General features: G+C 41.2%; 2 protein-coding genes across 3 annotated transcripts; one reads left to right on the plus strand and one right to left on the minus strand.

Moving 5' to 3' along the window:
• Nucleotides 1-728: 728 nt before the first annotated feature.
• Nucleotides 729-8,315, minus strand: LOC124043595 (vascular cell adhesion protein 1-like). 2 transcript variants are annotated; one of them, XM_046362341.1, is made up of 10 exons: nt 8,237-8,315; nt 6,603-6,685; nt 5,686-5,827; nt 5,471-5,574; nt 4,391-4,702; nt 3,611-3,877; nt 3,303-3,399; nt 3,162-3,180; nt 2,716-2,802; nt 729-1,186 (listed from the first exon to the last, which is right to left on the minus strand). In XM_046362341.1, exons 2-10 carry the CDS (start codon nt 6,643-6,645, stop codon nt 1,124-1,126), a joined length of 1,134 nt encoding a protein of 377 aa, XP_046218297.1. In that variant the 5' UTR covers nt 6,646-6,685; nt 8,237-8,315; the 3' UTR covers nt 729-1,123. The 2 variants fall into 2 exon arrangements, with proteins under 2 accessions (XP_046218297.1, XP_046218295.1); XM_046362339.1 differs by having other exon boundaries at nt 5,471-5,827.
• Nucleotides 8,316-12,211: 3,896 nt separating this feature from the next.
• Nucleotides 12,212-15,994, plus strand: LOC124043600 (fMet-Leu-Phe receptor-like). The gene is made up of 2 exons (XM_046362359.1): nt 12,212-12,463; nt 14,809-15,994. The coding sequence occupies exon 2, from the start codon at nt 14,810-14,812 to the stop codon at nt 15,881-15,883; it is 1,074 nt and encodes a 357-aa protein (XP_046218315.1). The 5' UTR covers nt 12,212-12,463; nt 14,809; the 3' UTR covers nt 15,884-15,994.
• The last annotated feature ends 1,233 nt before the right edge of the window (nt 15,995-17,227 follow it).

A 17,227-nucleotide genomic window follows, 5' to 3' on the forward strand; every position in this document is an offset into this window, starting at 1 on the left:
GTGTCGAGGAGACGTTGAGTGTCGAGAAGACGTTGAGTGTCGAGGAGACGTTGAGTGTCGAGAAGACGTTGAGTGTCGAGAAGACGTTGAGTGTCGAGAAGACGTTGAGTGTCGAGGAAGGTTGACGTCAAGTGCAGAAAGAGGCATACGTGTTCCAGTGGCTCAGAGATCCAACCTGGCGAGAGTGTTGATGAAGTTCCTGCAGTGAGGACTGCCGAGTTCGGGCCTCGGTCTGTAAAGGTCTGTGTGTGCCAATCATATTGCAGATTTCTCCGAACCCATTTCATGAAAAAAAATTGATAACTGAAATTATAATTGTGTATTAATTGTTCATATTTAATTGTGTAATCTTGGGTGTGTGTGTTCCCAACTTTGTAACCTTCGGAGAATGTTCCCAAAACGTTCCTAACTTTGTAACATTCAGAGAACATTCCCAGAACCTTCATACAACCAAAAGAGAACATTCAAAGAACATTAAGAAAAAAAACAAATCTTGATTGGTCCTTTAGGGAACATCGGTGCAACGTTCAGGGAACGTTTCCACAACCTTCGAGTAACATTCCCAGAATCAAAGTTTGTTATCTGGGGGTGTGTCAAAAAAGTGATGTCAGATCACGCCCTGCTTCATCATTTCCCCTCCTCCGCCCACCCACTCCTCTACTTTCTTTCCTGTTCATTGATGGAGGCAATGGAATGTGTGGAATTTGAAGAGAGAAGGCACGGTAGAATGACATTAAGAGATTTATTCGACTGATTATGGCCATTATAATCCTGACTGACACAACACACAACCCCCTGCATGGTTTAACATAATCTACAGAGAAGACAGAAATACATTGATGATGCTGAACCACAAACCAAAAAGATTAAACTACAATTTAATACTACACTACATGGTCAGAAGTATGTGGACACCCCTTCAAATGGGTGGATTCGGCTTTTTCAGCCACACCCGTTGCTGACAGGTATATAAAATCGAGGCATCAGATTCAAATACATAATATCATGTATTTTGCGATAGAATTATACAGTACGATCTGAAGAAAAACAACAAGATGAACATTTTCCATACAACAAAGTTCAAATGCAAAGGTCAAATCTGGATCTGTTTTGCCATGTGGTTTCAAGGAGCAGCTCTTTCACTTCTTCTGCCAGGGTGAGCTTCACCTCGGGCAGCCCTGGTCATCTGTCAAAGGAAGACATTGCAAATAGACACACACACACACACACACACACACACACACACACACACACACACACACACACACACACACACACACACACACACACACACACACACACACACACACACACACACACACACACACATGCGTGCACACACATACACATTGAAGATGTTTGACTTTAATCAATGGTCTAAAGTACTTAAGTAAAAATACTTTCAATTACTACTTAAGTAGTTTTTTGGGGTACCTTTACTTTCTTTACTATTTATATATTTTTAAACTTTACTTTTACTTCACTACATTCAGAAAGGAAATAATGTACATTTTCCCTGACACCCAAAAGTACTAGTTACATTACAATACTTAACAGGACAGGGAAATGGTCCAATTCACCCACTTATCAAGAGAACATCCCAGGGGCCTCATTTATAAAAATGAAAAAATGAGATTTATACTTGAACTTAGTCATAACATCATTTCCGACGGTGTGCTTACGTTCGATTCATAAAAGATACTGAGCATAAAAAACCTTGCTTACTCAGGTTCTAAGAATCCCATTTGTAACTTACGCACCTGTGATCTATAAATCTCAAATTAACTTCAAATTGACAGCACCTGAACATGCCTTATAATCAGCGATTTCCCCTTATAGAATGCTAGCTCAAATAAACGTTTAGTCAGGAATAGCCATGGACCAAAAGAGAAAAGCAAACATTTTGGAAGACGAGATCACGGCGATGGTAAAGGAGATTGAAGACAGGCAACATGTATTATTCGGTGGACTAAATAGTGGGTTGACAAACAAAATCAAACAGGTATCTTGGGAGTGTGACGCCGCTGCAGTGAACGAGGTTGGGCAGCAAGACAGAACTGTGGCTGATGTGAAAAAGAAATGGTCTGACCTTAAACTGCAAGGGATAAAAAGAATAGCCCTACATAACCAGCCGGAAAATCACCTACCTCAAGTCTAGACTTTGCGTAGAGATAAGATCATTTCCATGTCAAAGTAAGGTTTCATAAATAACTACTTATACGAGGTTTTCTGCGTAAGTCATACTTAAGATCAAAATTGATCGTAAGCCTACTGCCTCTGATCTGGCAAACTCACAAAACACAAATGCTCAATTTGTAAATTGTGTTGGAGTGTTGGAGTGTGCCCTTGACTATTGGTAAAAATAAAAGAAAAAATTGTGGTGTTTGGATTGCCTAATAGAAGTAATTTGAAATGATTTATACTTTTACTTTTGACGCTTAAATATATTTTTTGCAATTACATCTACTTTTGATATGCAAGTATATTTAAAAACAAATACTTTTAGACTTTTATTCAAGTAGTATTTTACTGAGTGACTCACTTTTACTTGAGTATCTTTCTATTAAGGTATCTACACTTTTACTCAAGTATGACAATTGGATACTTTTTCCACCACTGATTAAAGCTCACACACAACAGTTAGCTTAAATACCTACAAACTATAACATTCTATGTTGTTGTGAGTTTTTATATTAGACATCTCATTATAAATACCTGGAGTTGGTCATAGTCAGAGCTGATGCTGGCGATCGTTAGGTTAGTGTACGTGGCGTCTCCTTTCTCTGACAGCTCTAGCTGCTGCTGGAATATCGAGGAGAAATAATTGTATTTAAACGGAGGAGTTATATCTTATCCAACAGACTATCAGTCTCAGAGGTATCAATACTATATCAAATGTAATTTGAAATAGGAGCCTTAGTGTTGCACGCTTTATACAAAACCAAAGTGAATTTGGTCAAAGATTCAAGATGTGTATTAGTCATACAGAGAATTGTTAAAGCTTTGACGTGGGATCTTTGACGTAGAATCTTTGAGTAGAATCTTTGACATAGAAACACTTTGTCTCTGTATCGTATCATACTGCATCATCTACTGCCAATGCCTTAAAATTGCTCAGTTAATTAAACAGCACATTATGAAAATGAAAATGTTCCTCTTACTTTCAGTCTTCTGGACAGACTTAGGGGAGGAGAAATGGGGAACTTGGGTTAGAAGAAAGTGGATCGGAAGAGTCCTTCTATAAATGTTTTCTATAAATGTATTCCTAAACTCGATGGGCATGAACATGTAAACAATGATACCTTTTATATTTATACACATCCACGGTGATGGTGAGAACATAGAGCAACACCATCACTCCACAAATGATGTAGGGGACCATCACGGAACATTGGCCACCTAAAAACAACGGTAATAGAACATTGGTTTTTAAAGTTTACTATTCATTTGCTGTCTGTTTGTCTTGAGTGTTAACCATTTAAAATAGAGGTTTAATGTTCACTTTTCAACAACGGTACTTTTTCAACAAATAAAATGGCACCCTATTTCATATAGTGCACTGTTAGGTCAAGTGTTGTGTATTTGTCATAAAGTGAACAAAATGATTTACTTTCGAACTCCAGAGGCATGACCTTTGACCTTTGTGATCCCTTCTCGTTGTGGGCCTCACAGAGGTACTGCCCGCTGTCTGCCTTGTTGACCAGGAGGACCAGTGTCTGCCCATTAGCCTTCCAGGTCACCTGCCCACTGATGTCTTTGTACCAGGAGTAGCGCTCCACTGGTGGGTTGGCATCACTCTGACAGGTCAGGGTCACTGCCCTCCCGTCGGGCACAGGCCCAGATGGGCTGGACAGGGCTACAGTGTTTTTAGGAGCATCTGGAAGACAGAATCCACACAGTTAAATCAACTTCCTGTGAGGTACGTGAGCTCATTTTGATCTGTGAGATTAAAAGCCCACAAGGGAACGTTCGTCATGACGATAGAAATGTGTGATGGAGTGTATTGGTGTGAATGAGAGAAAACAGAAAAAATAGATTGAAGTCTCACAAGTGTGCTGGAAGGTTGCCATATTATTGAGAAAATGATCCAGAAAGCATTATTGAGAAGGTACACATGCAGTGTATGAGAATGGGAAGAATCACTGCATAGGTATGAACTGGCTGCTTATTACCTGCTAACTCATGTTTAACCAGTTCGTTTTTTTATGCCCTGTGCTCTTTGATACTGTTTAGCACTTAACAGTATCAATGATCTATCAATTAACTCATCATGTTCACAAACAGAATGAGGAGATTCCTTGGTTTTGTTGTATAACTACACTACTGTTTATAGTTGTGGTCATATGGTTGCCTGTATGGTCATATGATTATGGTTGTTGTGGTCTCTCACAGAGAACATTGAGGGTCAGTTTCCCCTGAGTTGTCTTGGTGGTGCCCCCTGGCTGCAGTGTGTAGCGGGCAGAACATCTGACCAGCAGCCCGTGATGGAGGAGGGAGGCGGTAAAGGTAAGGGTGGAGGTCATGGTCATGAGCCCATCTATACCCTCCTGTAGCTGGCTCTCGACACTGCCACCCGGTCCAGATGTCCAGATTAGAGAGGGCGGGAACGTAGGACAGGGGGCAGAGGCAGAGCAGCTCAGTCTAACCAGCTCCTCCTCTGTGATGTTGCCCATAGTGGTTAGTTGGGGTTTGGGTGGGGTGTCTGGAGGTAATAAAGGTATATATGAGAGAGAGAGAGAGAGAGAGAGAGAGAGAGAGAGAGAGAGAGAGAGACTCAATGACATACCGTATGGGGCAACCAGGTTTAAATCAACTCTGCTTAGAACATCACTCTGTTTTTCATGTTAAGCAGTGCCGGCTCCAGGCATAAGCGATATAAATGGTTGCTTAGGGCCCCCTACCTAAAAAATTACTTTCTGTTGAGAGTCAGAATAGTAGAATACACAAAGTGCAAGGTTACATTTTTTAAATTTAAATTCTGCAGTTTTTCTCTTGTTTTGTCAGTCACTGACAGTCACTCAATTAGCCATCTCAGCTAACAATTTTTAGATTGGTAAGTTAGTGTTGCCAGTTATCTACATTTTTTGTAATCTTAGCCGAGCATGCAGGTGCTCAGGGGCCCTGACCTCCAGGGGGCCCCCATTGATTTTGTTAGTCACTCTCACTCAGATATCATTAGCATGGCATAAGTCATGGCAAAATGTGTACAATTGCATGAAATTTGTTATAAAATGTATCTTTGCCCCATTGCAACAATGTGTAGAGCTGTTTGGTGAGGGGGCCCCTCAACCAAATCTTGCTTAGGGCAACCAAAAGGCTAGAGCCGGCCCTGGTGGTAAGTATTTAAACCTGTGTTTGCTGTTAGTATTCACAAGAGTTCAATGTAGTCCATTTGTTTGAATGTTTAGCCCTCAATATTTGTTTTAATTGGAAATCATAAATATCTTAGGTAAGGTCAAATTCAGTGTACCTGTATGACTGATATGTACTCCTGGGTAGAAAAAATACTTGATGCGATTTGTTCCAGCACATACCAGCCTGAAGATATATGTGTCATCATATCCTGCAGGGAAACTGTTGAAAAGAGTGGTGCAGTTCTTGCTCAACAGATTTCCCACCATCACTCCCTTTTTGATGGTTTGGGCTGAGGTCAATAGTATATTTCCCCCCAAAATGTTTTTATACCAAAGCCCAGTGGGTGTGCAGTTTTTCAAGTCAGCATCAAATGCAGCAGGGATCTCAAATCTACATGGGACCAGTAGGCAGGATCCACCAACAGCCACAATGCTTTGGGGCATCCACAGACTCCACTGTTGGCAGAGTGCACCTGGAGAACACAGCACCATCAAGAAACACTGAACAGCAAAACCTGGCCTCTGGGATACGCGTAACATATCAAATGTTAATCTGTCTCCCTCCATTTAATATGATATGTTAAGTTTCGTATGCTATGTATTCATTTGTGGATGTCCATCATCCATTTTATATGATACAGTATGTTACGAATTTGCAATCCTTATGACATGTTACGAATTCCACTTTGTTGTGGCAAACATTAGCTAGGTGGCTATGTGGGCTAGGGTGGGGTTAAGGTTAGGGTTAGGAGATATGATTAGGTTAGGGTTAGGGGAAGGTTTAGCTAACATGCTAAGCAATTGCAAAGTTGCTAAAAAGTAGTCAATATTTGAAAGGTTGCTAATTAGCTCACATGCTAATGGTGTCCTTGATGTGGACATAGACATTCGTGTCATACGCCTACCCATCCTCCCCAACCAACCTCCCTCCTTTCGTTTTTGGCTAAAGTAATCTTCTGTCTTACGTAAACATACCAAACGTAACATATCATTAGTCATTTGAGTGTCACATATTCACATTTACTATGTTACGTTTACTCTTTGAGGCCAGGCTGAACAGCAAGACACATTTGTCTGCGCGCACACACACACACACGGGCACACGGACACACACAAAGGTTTATCAATCTCACACACACGTGTCGAAACACCCAAGTACATATTGCAGAGATGTCATCATTGTCATTAAGTCAAAGTGTGTACAAGTTAAGAGGGAAGTGCAGTGCGCACAATCAGGAAGAAACTGACCTTTCAACAGAAAAGTGATGAAAGCAATAAACCACAGACCCATCTGTGATGTTGTTGAGATGCCTTCCACAGTAAGAATACACCTCAAATAAACATAGAGATAGAAAAAAGTAGATCAGAATTAGACAGCTATGGATAATCTGTACTGAACGAAAATATAAACCCAACATGCAACAATTTCAAAGATTTTACTGGGTTACAGTTCATATAAGGAAATCAGTCAAATATAATATATATGGATTATATGGATTTTGGATTTCACATGACTGGGAATACAGATATGCATATTTTGATCACAGATACCTTTAAAAAAAGGTAGGAGCATGGATTAGAAAAAGCAGTCAGTATCTGATGTGACCACCACTTGCCTCATGCAGCGTGACACATCTCTTTCGCATAGAGTTGATCAGGCTATTGATTGTGGCCTGTGGAATGTTGTCCCACTCCTCTTCAATGACTGTGCAAAGTTTCTGGATATTGCGGGGAACTGAAACACACTGTTGTACACGTTGATCCAGAGCATCCCAAACTTGCTCAATGGGTGACATGTCTAGTGAGTATGCAGGCCATGGAAGCACTGGAATATTTTCAGCTACCAGGAATCGTGTACATTATCACGTTTCAACATGAGGTGATGGCGGTGAATGAATGGCATGACAATCGGCCTCAGGATCTTGTCACGGTATCTGCATTCAAATTGCCATCGATAAAATGCAATTGTGTTCATTGTCCGTAGTTCATGCCTGCCCATACCATAACCCCACCGCCACCATGGGGCACTCTGTTCCCAACGGTGACATCAGCAAACTGCTCACCCACAAGATGCCATACACGTGGTGTGCAGTGTGAGGCCGATTGGACATACTGCCAAATTATCTAAAATGACATTGGAGGTGGCTTATGGTAGAGAAATTAACCTTAATTTCTCTGGCAACAGCTCTGGTGGACATAACTGCAGTCAGCATGCCAATTTCTCGCTCCTTCAAACTTGAGACGTCTGTGGCATTGTCTTGTGTGACAAAACTGCACATTTTAGAGTAGCCTTTTATTGTCCCCAGCAATAAGGTGCACCTGTGTAATGGTTATGCTGTTTAATCAGCTTCTTGATATGCCACACCTGTCAGGTGGATGGATTATCAATGCTCACTAACAATGATGTATACACATTTTTTGGCACAAAATTTGAGAGAAATAAGCTTTTTGTGCTTGTGGAACATTTCTGGGATATTTTATTTCAACTCATTAAACATTGGACCATAATTAAACATGTTGCGTTTATATTTTTGTTCAATGTAGGTAAATGGGTAAAAATAGGTAAAAATACTGGAATGTTTAGCATTTGATTCTCAGTAGCAATTACTTATGAACACCGTAACTACTGTTTAACTGACATTCAATTACATTTTTGCTACAACTGAATTGTTTATCAGTGCCATTTTTCCAAAAATCCATTTGAAATTTAAAGAGGTAACACATTTCCACGTCAATACAATTTCTAACTTTCTCTACGATTCAAGTCTTCAGTATTGTGATTCAATATTTGTGAATGAGATTTGGTGGAATTGTGTTGATTGGGTAATGCGTTCGAGATACTCTAAATGTGTCTTTTAGATGAAATCATGAAAAGGCCTTACCTGTAACTGAGTGAAAGAGATCATGGATATTGAGATCGCCGATATCTCCAAAATGGCTCTGGGTGTTTAATCAAGAAAGATGCTGTCTTTTCTTTTATATGCATTGCGAAATAAAGGAAATTGTCCTCGTCACACCAAACCCTGCTCTTAAGCAAGAACAAACGTCAGAACAAAGAGGATGTTTTCTGCAGTCGATAGAACATTTACAATTGGCTGCAACGTTCTGTGGTGGGATATATCTGACTTCTTTATTGTAAAAAGGCACAATGTAATGACTTGTCACAGTCTGCCACCAGATTGCAGTATCCCCATGTAGGAGTTACCCAAAACTATTAGGGGCCAGAGGCATTCTGCAGATAGCTTTTATAAAGCTCTGTATACAATCGTGCAGTACATGCATCAGTAAGACATATATCAGTAGTTTTGGAAAGTTATATACTCAAACTCTATGTTCTTAAATACCGTAACAAATCTGCAATGAAGCTAAAAGATTGACGTTGTTCATTTCGTAATCAAATAAAAAAACTGTGATTGAATGATTAGTTTAGATGCGTCAGTCAATTCATCATAAGGCCATCACTTTATTAATGGTGTAGTTAGCCAAGATAAAGGCTTATTTATGGTGGCATCCCAATCTCATTATGACAACAACATATGAAATAATACTACTTTTTCTATTTTGGGTGTTACAGCCTGAATTTAAAATGGATTCAATTGAGATTTTGCACACAATACTGCACTCAATGTCAAAGTGGAGCTACAAATTCATTAACAAAGAAAAGCTGAAATGTCTTCAGTCAATAAGTATTTAACACCTTTGTTATGGCCTAAATAAGTACAGGAGTAAAAATGCCACATAGTAAGTTGCATGGACTCCGTGTGCAGTAATAGTGTTGAACTTCTTTAATCATCTCTGTACCTCAAACATACAGTACAATTGTCTGTAAGGTCCCTCAGTCGAGCAGTGAATTTCAAACACAGATTCAACCACAAAGACCAGGAAGGTTATCCAATGCAAAAAATCAGACATTTAACCAGGGGCGCAACTTTCACTGGAGTTGAGGACATGTCCCCCCCATATTCTGAAATTGCATTTTTGTTGCCCAGGTTTTATCATTGGAATTTTTGGAGTGTTAATCCGATAGGATACATTTTTTTTTTGTCCCCCTCACTTCTAAAACCAAAGACAACCCCATGTCTTTGACTATGGTGAAGTTATTAATTACACTTTGGATAGTGTATCAATACACCCAGTCACTACAAAGATATGGGCACCCTTCCTAACTTAGTTGCCGACGAGGAAGGAAACAGCTCAGGGATTTCACCTTGAGGCCAATGGTGACTTCAAAACAATTACAGAGTTTAATGCCTGTGATAAGAGCATGCTGAGGATGGATCAAAAACATTGTAGTTACTCCACAATACTAACCTAAATGACAGAGTGAAAAGAAGGAAGCCTGTACATAATACAAATATTCCAAAACATACATCCTGTTTGCAGTAAGGCACTAAAGTAAATCTGCAAGAAATGGGGCGAAGAAATGAACTTTATATCCTGAATACGAAGCTTTATGTTTGGGGCAAACCCAACACAGCACATCACTGAGTTCCACTCTTCATATTTTCAAGCATGGGGTGTCTGCCTCATGTTATGGGTATGCTTGTCATCGGCTAGGACTAGGGAGTTTTTTAGGATAAAAAGAAACCCTACAGGAAAAATCCTAGAGGAAATCTGGGTCAGTCTGCTTTCCAACAAGACACAGGGAGATGAGTTCAGCTTTTAGCAGGACAATAACCTAAAACACAAGGCCAAATAAACACTGGGGTTGCTTACCAAGATGACATTGAATGTTCCTGAGTGGCCTAGTTACAGTTTTGACTTAAATTGGCTTGACAATCTATGGGAAGACTTGAAAATGGCTGTCTAGCAATGACAACAAGCACCTTGACAGAGCTTGAAGAATTTTAGGAAGAAGAATGTGCAAATATTTTACAGTCGTGACCAAAAGTTTTGAGAATGGCACAATATTCATTTTCACAAATCCTCAAGAGGTGGGTGGACAAATATAAACCCACAAATTCTGACAAACTCCAAGCATTGATTGTGCAAGAATGGGCTGCCATCAGTCAGGATGTGGCCCAGAAGTTAATTGACAGCATGCCAGGGCAGATTGCAGAGGTCTTGAAAAAGAAGGGTCAACACTACAAATATTGACTCTTTACATCAACTTCATGTAATTATCAAAAAAGCCTTTGACACTTATGAAATGCTTGTAATTATACTTCAGTATTCCATAGTAACATCTGACAAAAATACCTAAAGACACTGAAGCAGCAAAAACATATATATATTTTTTAAAGGGGTGGATCAGCTAAATATTGCGGAAAGAATATTGGTTCCATCCATCTGCATCATTTCCAATCCCCCATATATTTTTGGGGTAAGTATATCCATATGTAACAGTATAATTTTAAACCGTCCCCTCGCCCATACCCGGGCGCGAACCAGGGACCTTCTGCACACATCAACAACAGTCACCCTCGAAACATCGTTACCCATCGCTCCACAAAAGCCACGGCCCTTGCAGAGCAAGGGGAACTACTACTTCAAGGTCTCAGAGCAAGTGACGTAACCGATTGAAACGCTATTTAGCACGCACCGCTAACTAAGCTAGCCGTTTCACATCCATTACACTCACCCCCCTTTTGACCTTCCTCCTTTTTCCGCAGCAACCAGTAATCCGGGTCAACAGCATCAATGTAACAGTATAATTTTAAACCGTCCCCTCGCCCATACCCGGGCGCGAACCAGGGACCCTCTGCACACATCGACAACAGTCACCCATGAAGCATCGTTACCCATCGCTCCACAAAAGACGCGGGCCCTTGCAGAGCAAGGGGAACTACTACTTCAAGGTCTCAGAGCAAGTGACGTAACCGATTGAAACGCTATTTAGCGCGCACCGCTAACTAAGCTAGCCGTTTCACATCCGTTACACATACACACATGCATACATATACACATATATACATACACATACCTATATAGACATACATACTTTTTAAAAGGATATACCTTTATTATTATTCCCCGCAAACCCTTCCACCGAGTAAACTAATAAACACATTGGCTTTTAGCTTCAATTTATACATCTTAATACACATTTTACATTCACAGTCTATTTTACAATAGTTATTTTCTGTTTGTTTTTAGTCCTTCCTCTATTTCTGATGTCCATCCAGTTTGATTTCTATTTGTAACTGTGCTATTTGTAACTGTGCTATTTCACAAAAGTTCTGAACATAGATACATTTGAAAGACCCCGTATGTTCTACATGTTTTATCTTGCTATTAGTCCCACCCTTCAGCTCCATTCAACCTCTCCCATCAATCCCTCAACATCATCCATTTTGGATTTCTATTTGCCATATATTTTTCTGAAGCAGCCAACTTTGTGGAAATTAATATTTGTGTCATTCTCAAAACTTTTGGCCACGACTATTAAATCCAGGTGTGCAACGCTCTTCGAGACTTACCCAAGACTCACAGCTGTGACCGCTGCAAAAGATGATTCTAACATATATTGACTCAGGGATATGAATACTTATGCAAATGATATATTTCTGTATTTCATTGTCAATAAATTTGCAAACATTTCTAAAAACATGTTTTCACGTTCTCATTATAGGGTATTGTATGTAGATGGATGACCGCAAAAAAAATCGATTTAATCCATTTTGAATTCAGGCTGTAACACAACAGAACGTCAAGAGCATTACTGTAGATTTTGGGGGCATTCACCTCCTTCTGTGTGTTTCTTTTGGCTGACCATAGAGAGTACGGGCAGGAAGTGGACTCCGGTTGAAGAGGGAAGAGCAACTAATGACCGAGTAAGGCATGGCCAGTATTCCCCACCCCCTTCCAACTAGTGCCTCTTCTAGAGAGAAAGAGAAAGATAGAGAGAGAGAGAGAGAGAGAGAGAGTTCATAGAACTCATATCTTTTCTGTGGCCACCCAAGTGGGTTTTGAGCCCACATCCTTTAGACTCGCTCGCACAGACACACTGATGCACACAGGGATGACAAAGACGACAGTGAGGATTGTATTGACACAGAGACACAACTATCTGCACAGACACACAGCATAGAACTATGCACCTCCACACTCTGTTCAACCATTGAAGCTGAAGTACTGGTCAGCTACTACTGGAGCATCTCAACTCATAGGTAAGCATTATCAGTATGAGTATCAACCGTACCCAGCATTTTTTGGCTTTACTTCTCATTTAGTTTGTTAAATCACGTCATTTGGACAGTTTCAAGGGCAGGAGAGAACATTCTGTCGACGTTCTATCAACAGACGACTGGTTCGATTTAGTTAGTGACAAGGTAAACTCGTTTGACATGCAGCAACTCTGTCTCCTGACTAGCTGTACTATACTCAAGCTGTACACGTACAGTAGCAGCATGCTATAGCCCATTCTGGACAAATGATGAGATTCTGTGTATAGTTAGCTGAACATATACAGATCGTCTGTCAGGGACTACATGAAGAAGATGTTACCCTTTTTCTGTGTCCATTATTGCCATTACCACATGTCAGCTCAAGTTGAGTTGCCAACTAGATGAATAATGATTAGCCACTGATATACATTACTACTGTAGATTCAAATATGACATTGAGGTGGAGGGGGGGGCCCAGCAAATGACACCCTATAATTGAGTAAAGGCTAGGCTGGATTATGGCAGGTTTGTTTTGCAGCGTTTATTGAAACAGCATTTAATCATGTAGGCAAGCATAAATATTGTAGTAGTAACACAAACAGTGCCATAAAAAAGGAGGCGTAATAAAATGACTAAATACTCATAACTTATACACTGTAGTCCAGAGCAATCAGTCCACTGTGCTCGTCCCATTGATCAGTGAAGTCACCAGTACATGCAGTATGTCAGTCAATCTAACAATGAGACATAGTTCTTTATCTTGACAATAAAGAAATTCAAACAGAAATAGTATCTCACAACTGTAGCTCAGTTGGTAGAGCATGGCGCTTGTAACGCCAGGGTAGTGGGTTCGATCCCCGGGACCACCCATACGTAGAATGTATGCACACATGACTGTAAGTCGCTTTGGATAAAAGCGTCTGCTAAATGGCATATATTATTATTATTATTATCTGTCAACGACAGTGCTTTGGATAAATAATCGGGATTTTACTTTGTAAGGTGTATTTCCATGGATGGATTACATCCTCAAACTGATAAAGAACAACCAATGAATGTAGTCTAATATTGACTTTGAACTTGTGCCGGGAGGCAGCTTCATGGCAATGAAAGTATTTTGGGGAATGCAAATCTTATCGGCGTCATATCAAAGAAGCCTCTGCTTGTTAAAAAAAAGCACAACCACAAAAGCCATCCAAGAGGTGGAGTGAGTCCCTGGCTCAGTTCATAATAACGCGTTCCTAATAATCTTGCTCCTAAGTAAACCCCATCACTTATATGGACTGGAAGCTTATTGGTTGCTAGACCACAGGAATATGTTTGTTTTACTGTTGGTTCACTGATGGGAATGGGTATATGGCACAGGATACTGTGCCCTAATATTCTACCCCAAGCCATAGCCGCAAGATGTTTTGACTCGGGGGTGCTGACTGCGGATTAACATCTCACCACCAGAGTGTGCTGTAACACCCCCAGCACCCTACTTCCCGCTGCTATGACCCAGGTATCTCTGGTCTGACTCTTAATGAGAGGGCACCTGGGCAAGAGACTGGTCACATCAGTCATAAGACAAAACCATTATATGGTTCCTGTCTATATATTCCTCTGGAAAGGAAATGGAGATACTGTATGCAAAGAGGAACAGGACGGCAAATCATGTTCTTACAAGTTCCTTGTTGGACTGATATGTTTTAGGTGGAATGCGGACGGTATGTCAGTATCCGATGAATAGCATAGTATGTGGGTGTGCAACACAGGAGGTTGGTGGCACCTTAGTTGGGGAGGACTGGCTCGTGGTAATGGCTGGAGCGGAATTAGTGGAATGGTATCAAATACATCAAACACATGTTTTATACCATTCCATTAGCTCCGTTCCGGCCATTATTATGAGCCGTCCTCCTCTCAGCAGCCTCCACTGGTGTGCACGTTGGAAAAAGCAACGACAACAAAAAAGTACAACTGTGGGTAGTTCATAGTACCAGACCTCCGCCACATACTCACACAAACACACACACACATTCCCAGACACAGACACAGAATGACTCAGACTGTCATGGACAGATCACATCATGCCCGGCACACAAGGTCCCATCTGAAGATTCAGAATACTTCCTAAAAAGCTAAAGATATTTTAATCTTACAGTCAAGAATTTATAGAGTTCTGCCCATTTGTGACTATGAGTCCTCTTCCTGATAATAACAACTGACTGGCTACTGGCTGGACAAAGTTCACAATCATTAGAGGAAAAAGTGTTCCTCTTTATGACTCATCTAGAGGAAAGCCATTAAGTGGTAATGTATAAGGAAATCATTATGTACATTCACACCCTTCTCGCCCTTTTTAACAGCATGACATCCAACGCCACGCTTCCATTCGTCCTCCTTGCCTCAGCCGGCCGAGATGACAAGGCCACTGTGGTGGACATTGACGCCATCATGGACAACTTCATCATTGTCCTCTACACGCTGACCATTGTCCTGGGCACCACGGGCAACTCTGTGGTCATCTGGGTGGCGGGCTTCAAGCTCAAGCCCACCGTCACCAACGTGTGGCTGGTCAACCTGGCCGTGGCCGACCTCATCTTCTGCCTGAGCCGTGTGCTCTCGCTGACCAAGAAGCTCTTCTTCGACTACTGGCCGTTCGGCATCTTCCTGTGCAAGTTCAATGGCTTCTTCAAGTACACCAACATGTTCTGCAGCGTGTTCCTGCTCGCCGTCATCAGCATGGACCGGGCACTGTGCGTCTGGCACCCCGTCTTTACCAAACGCCGCCGGACACTCTGCGCCGCCCGACTGATGAGCACCGGCGTGTGGGCGGTGGCGGCCATTTTGAGCGCCCCCTACTTTGCCTACCGCCAGGTCTACCTGGGCAAGAACAACCTAAGCAAGTGCTCGCTGGAGGTCAAGGAGCCAATGGAAGGCGACAACAGCGCTAAGCTAGCGCTCTACTCCATCCGCTTCCTATGCGGTTTCCTGCTTCCTTTTCTCATCATCCTCTGCTGCTACGTCCTGGCAGGGCTGGGCATCCGACGCACCCGCCTGTCGGGCAAGTCGCGTCCCCTTCGTATCCTGGCATCGCTGGTCTGTGCCTTCTTCCTGTGCTGGGCACCCTACCACTGCCTTCTACTGGCCAAAATGATGTACAGCAAGAATACCATGGTGAAGGTGGGGCTGACAGTGGCCAAAGGCTTTGCTTACTTCAACAGTTGTGTGAACCCGCTGCTGTACTTCTGTATGGGGTTGGACATGAGGGGTTCAAGGTTCAGGCAGAGCTTAGCGGGGGTGTACCAGAGAGCACTAGCCGATGACAGGGATGGTCGGTCCACGCAGTCCAACGAGCGCACAGTGGATGATAGTTCTGGCCCTGCATCACGACCTGTAATGGTGACTGGTCAGTCTCGAGTGAATGTGGCCAACTTCTGAGGGAAGTCACATTTGGTATGAGGAGGGGTTTCATTCCTTATTAATTTACAGGATAGTTAACACTGAATAGTTGAATAGCTTGTGTAGACATATATATATATATATATATATATATATATATATATATATATATATATATATATATATATATATATATATATATATATATATATTATATATATTTGATCAGTTGTTCAAACCGTTCACATTCCATTGACTTTGTTGTAGCTAGCTAAGAGAGTTTGTTGTAGCTAGCTAAGAGAGTTTGTTGTAGCTAGCTAAGAGAGTTTGTTGTAGCTAGCTAAGAGAGTTTGTTGTAGCTAGCTAAGAGAGGCGGAAGCTAGACTACAGGGGATACATAGAGACTGTGAATTTATGTAAATGACTGAATAAATAACTCTCACAGTTTCAAAGTGTTAAGTGCTAATGTTTTGATGTATGTGATGAACATCCACAGAAAGAAAGTGGAACTGTGCCTAGAAAATAGCATAAAAGTGGGAAATGACACAACCTTTTGGGGGAAGTCATAGATGACTTCAGTCATGTTATTTCTACTAAAAGTCTACTTCAGGTTTCAACAGGGGGAAAAACATTATTTCCATTTTCGTGTTTCCATTTAGAATCAGTGTCTTCCACAGGACAGCATCCTTATGTGCCATTGGTGAATTTTACATATCGGTGACACCTCATTCACTCTCATTGATTATTTGAAAGGGGGAAATGAAAGATTAGAGAGAAAATAGAAAGAAAGGGAGAGGGAAGTCAGAAACAGAGGATGTAATCTGGACAGCTGGACTTGAGGAAGTGTGGTGGTCGCTTGTTTCTCTTTTAGTCACCACATTGTTCCTCACAGTTAGACTGTCTCTATCATGTCTCAGTAGTGTGACTGGTCTATCCTGTGGTGAACACAGTGGCTCAGCTTAAGCACTGTGGTTGCCAGTTTAAAGAGACAGGATGGTGAATTAATTTGCAGTGACAAACATCACATTCGCACAATTCAATTCACACTAGTTATTCAATGTATCTCTTCTGAAACTCCATCTCTCTGCTTATTCAGAACTCTTGTGCTGAAATAAAAAGTATGTAAGAGAGACAGTTCAGCTGAAGTCTATTTATCTTTTGATAAATAATCTAAATATGAATCAGAACTGTTTTCCTGTCTTGTCTGAAACTGTGTAGCTACATCATGTCCTCTGTGTCGTTCATGAAAGGCCCGAAGGTCCAGGATGCAGAGAAACAGCAATCTCCCTCAGGACAATGGAGGAGAAGGGACATGTATGGATGGGAACAAACAGAACAGTTCAGTTTAATCCACCAGAAAAGACAGAACAAATATTATTGTTA

This window comes from Oncorhynchus gorbuscha, linkage group LG09, assembly GCF_021184085.1.
Source record: "Oncorhynchus gorbuscha isolate QuinsamMale2020 ecotype Even-year linkage group LG09, OgorEven_v1.0, whole genome shotgun sequence".
In the NCBI taxonomy this organism is placed as follows: domain Eukaryota; kingdom Metazoa; phylum Chordata; class Actinopteri; order Salmoniformes; family Salmonidae; genus Oncorhynchus; species Oncorhynchus gorbuscha.

Coding starts and splice junctions, on each gene's coding strand:
- LOC124043595 (XM_046362339.1), bottom strand. CDS start 6,645: ATGGGTCTGTGGTTTATTGCTTTCATCACTTTTCTGTTGAAAG. Junction 5,828..6,602: donor CATCACTTTTCTGTTGAAAG/GTCAGTTTCTTC, acceptor TGTGTTCTCCAG/GTGCACTCTGCCAACAGTGG. Junction 3,400..3,610: donor CATGCCTCTGGAGTTCGAAA/GTAAATCATTTT, acceptor CGTTGTTTTTAG/GTGGCCAATGTTCCGTGATG.
- LOC124043600 (XM_046362359.1), top strand. CDS start 14,810: ATGACATCCAACGCCACGCTTCCATTCGTCCTCCTTGCCTCAGCCGGC.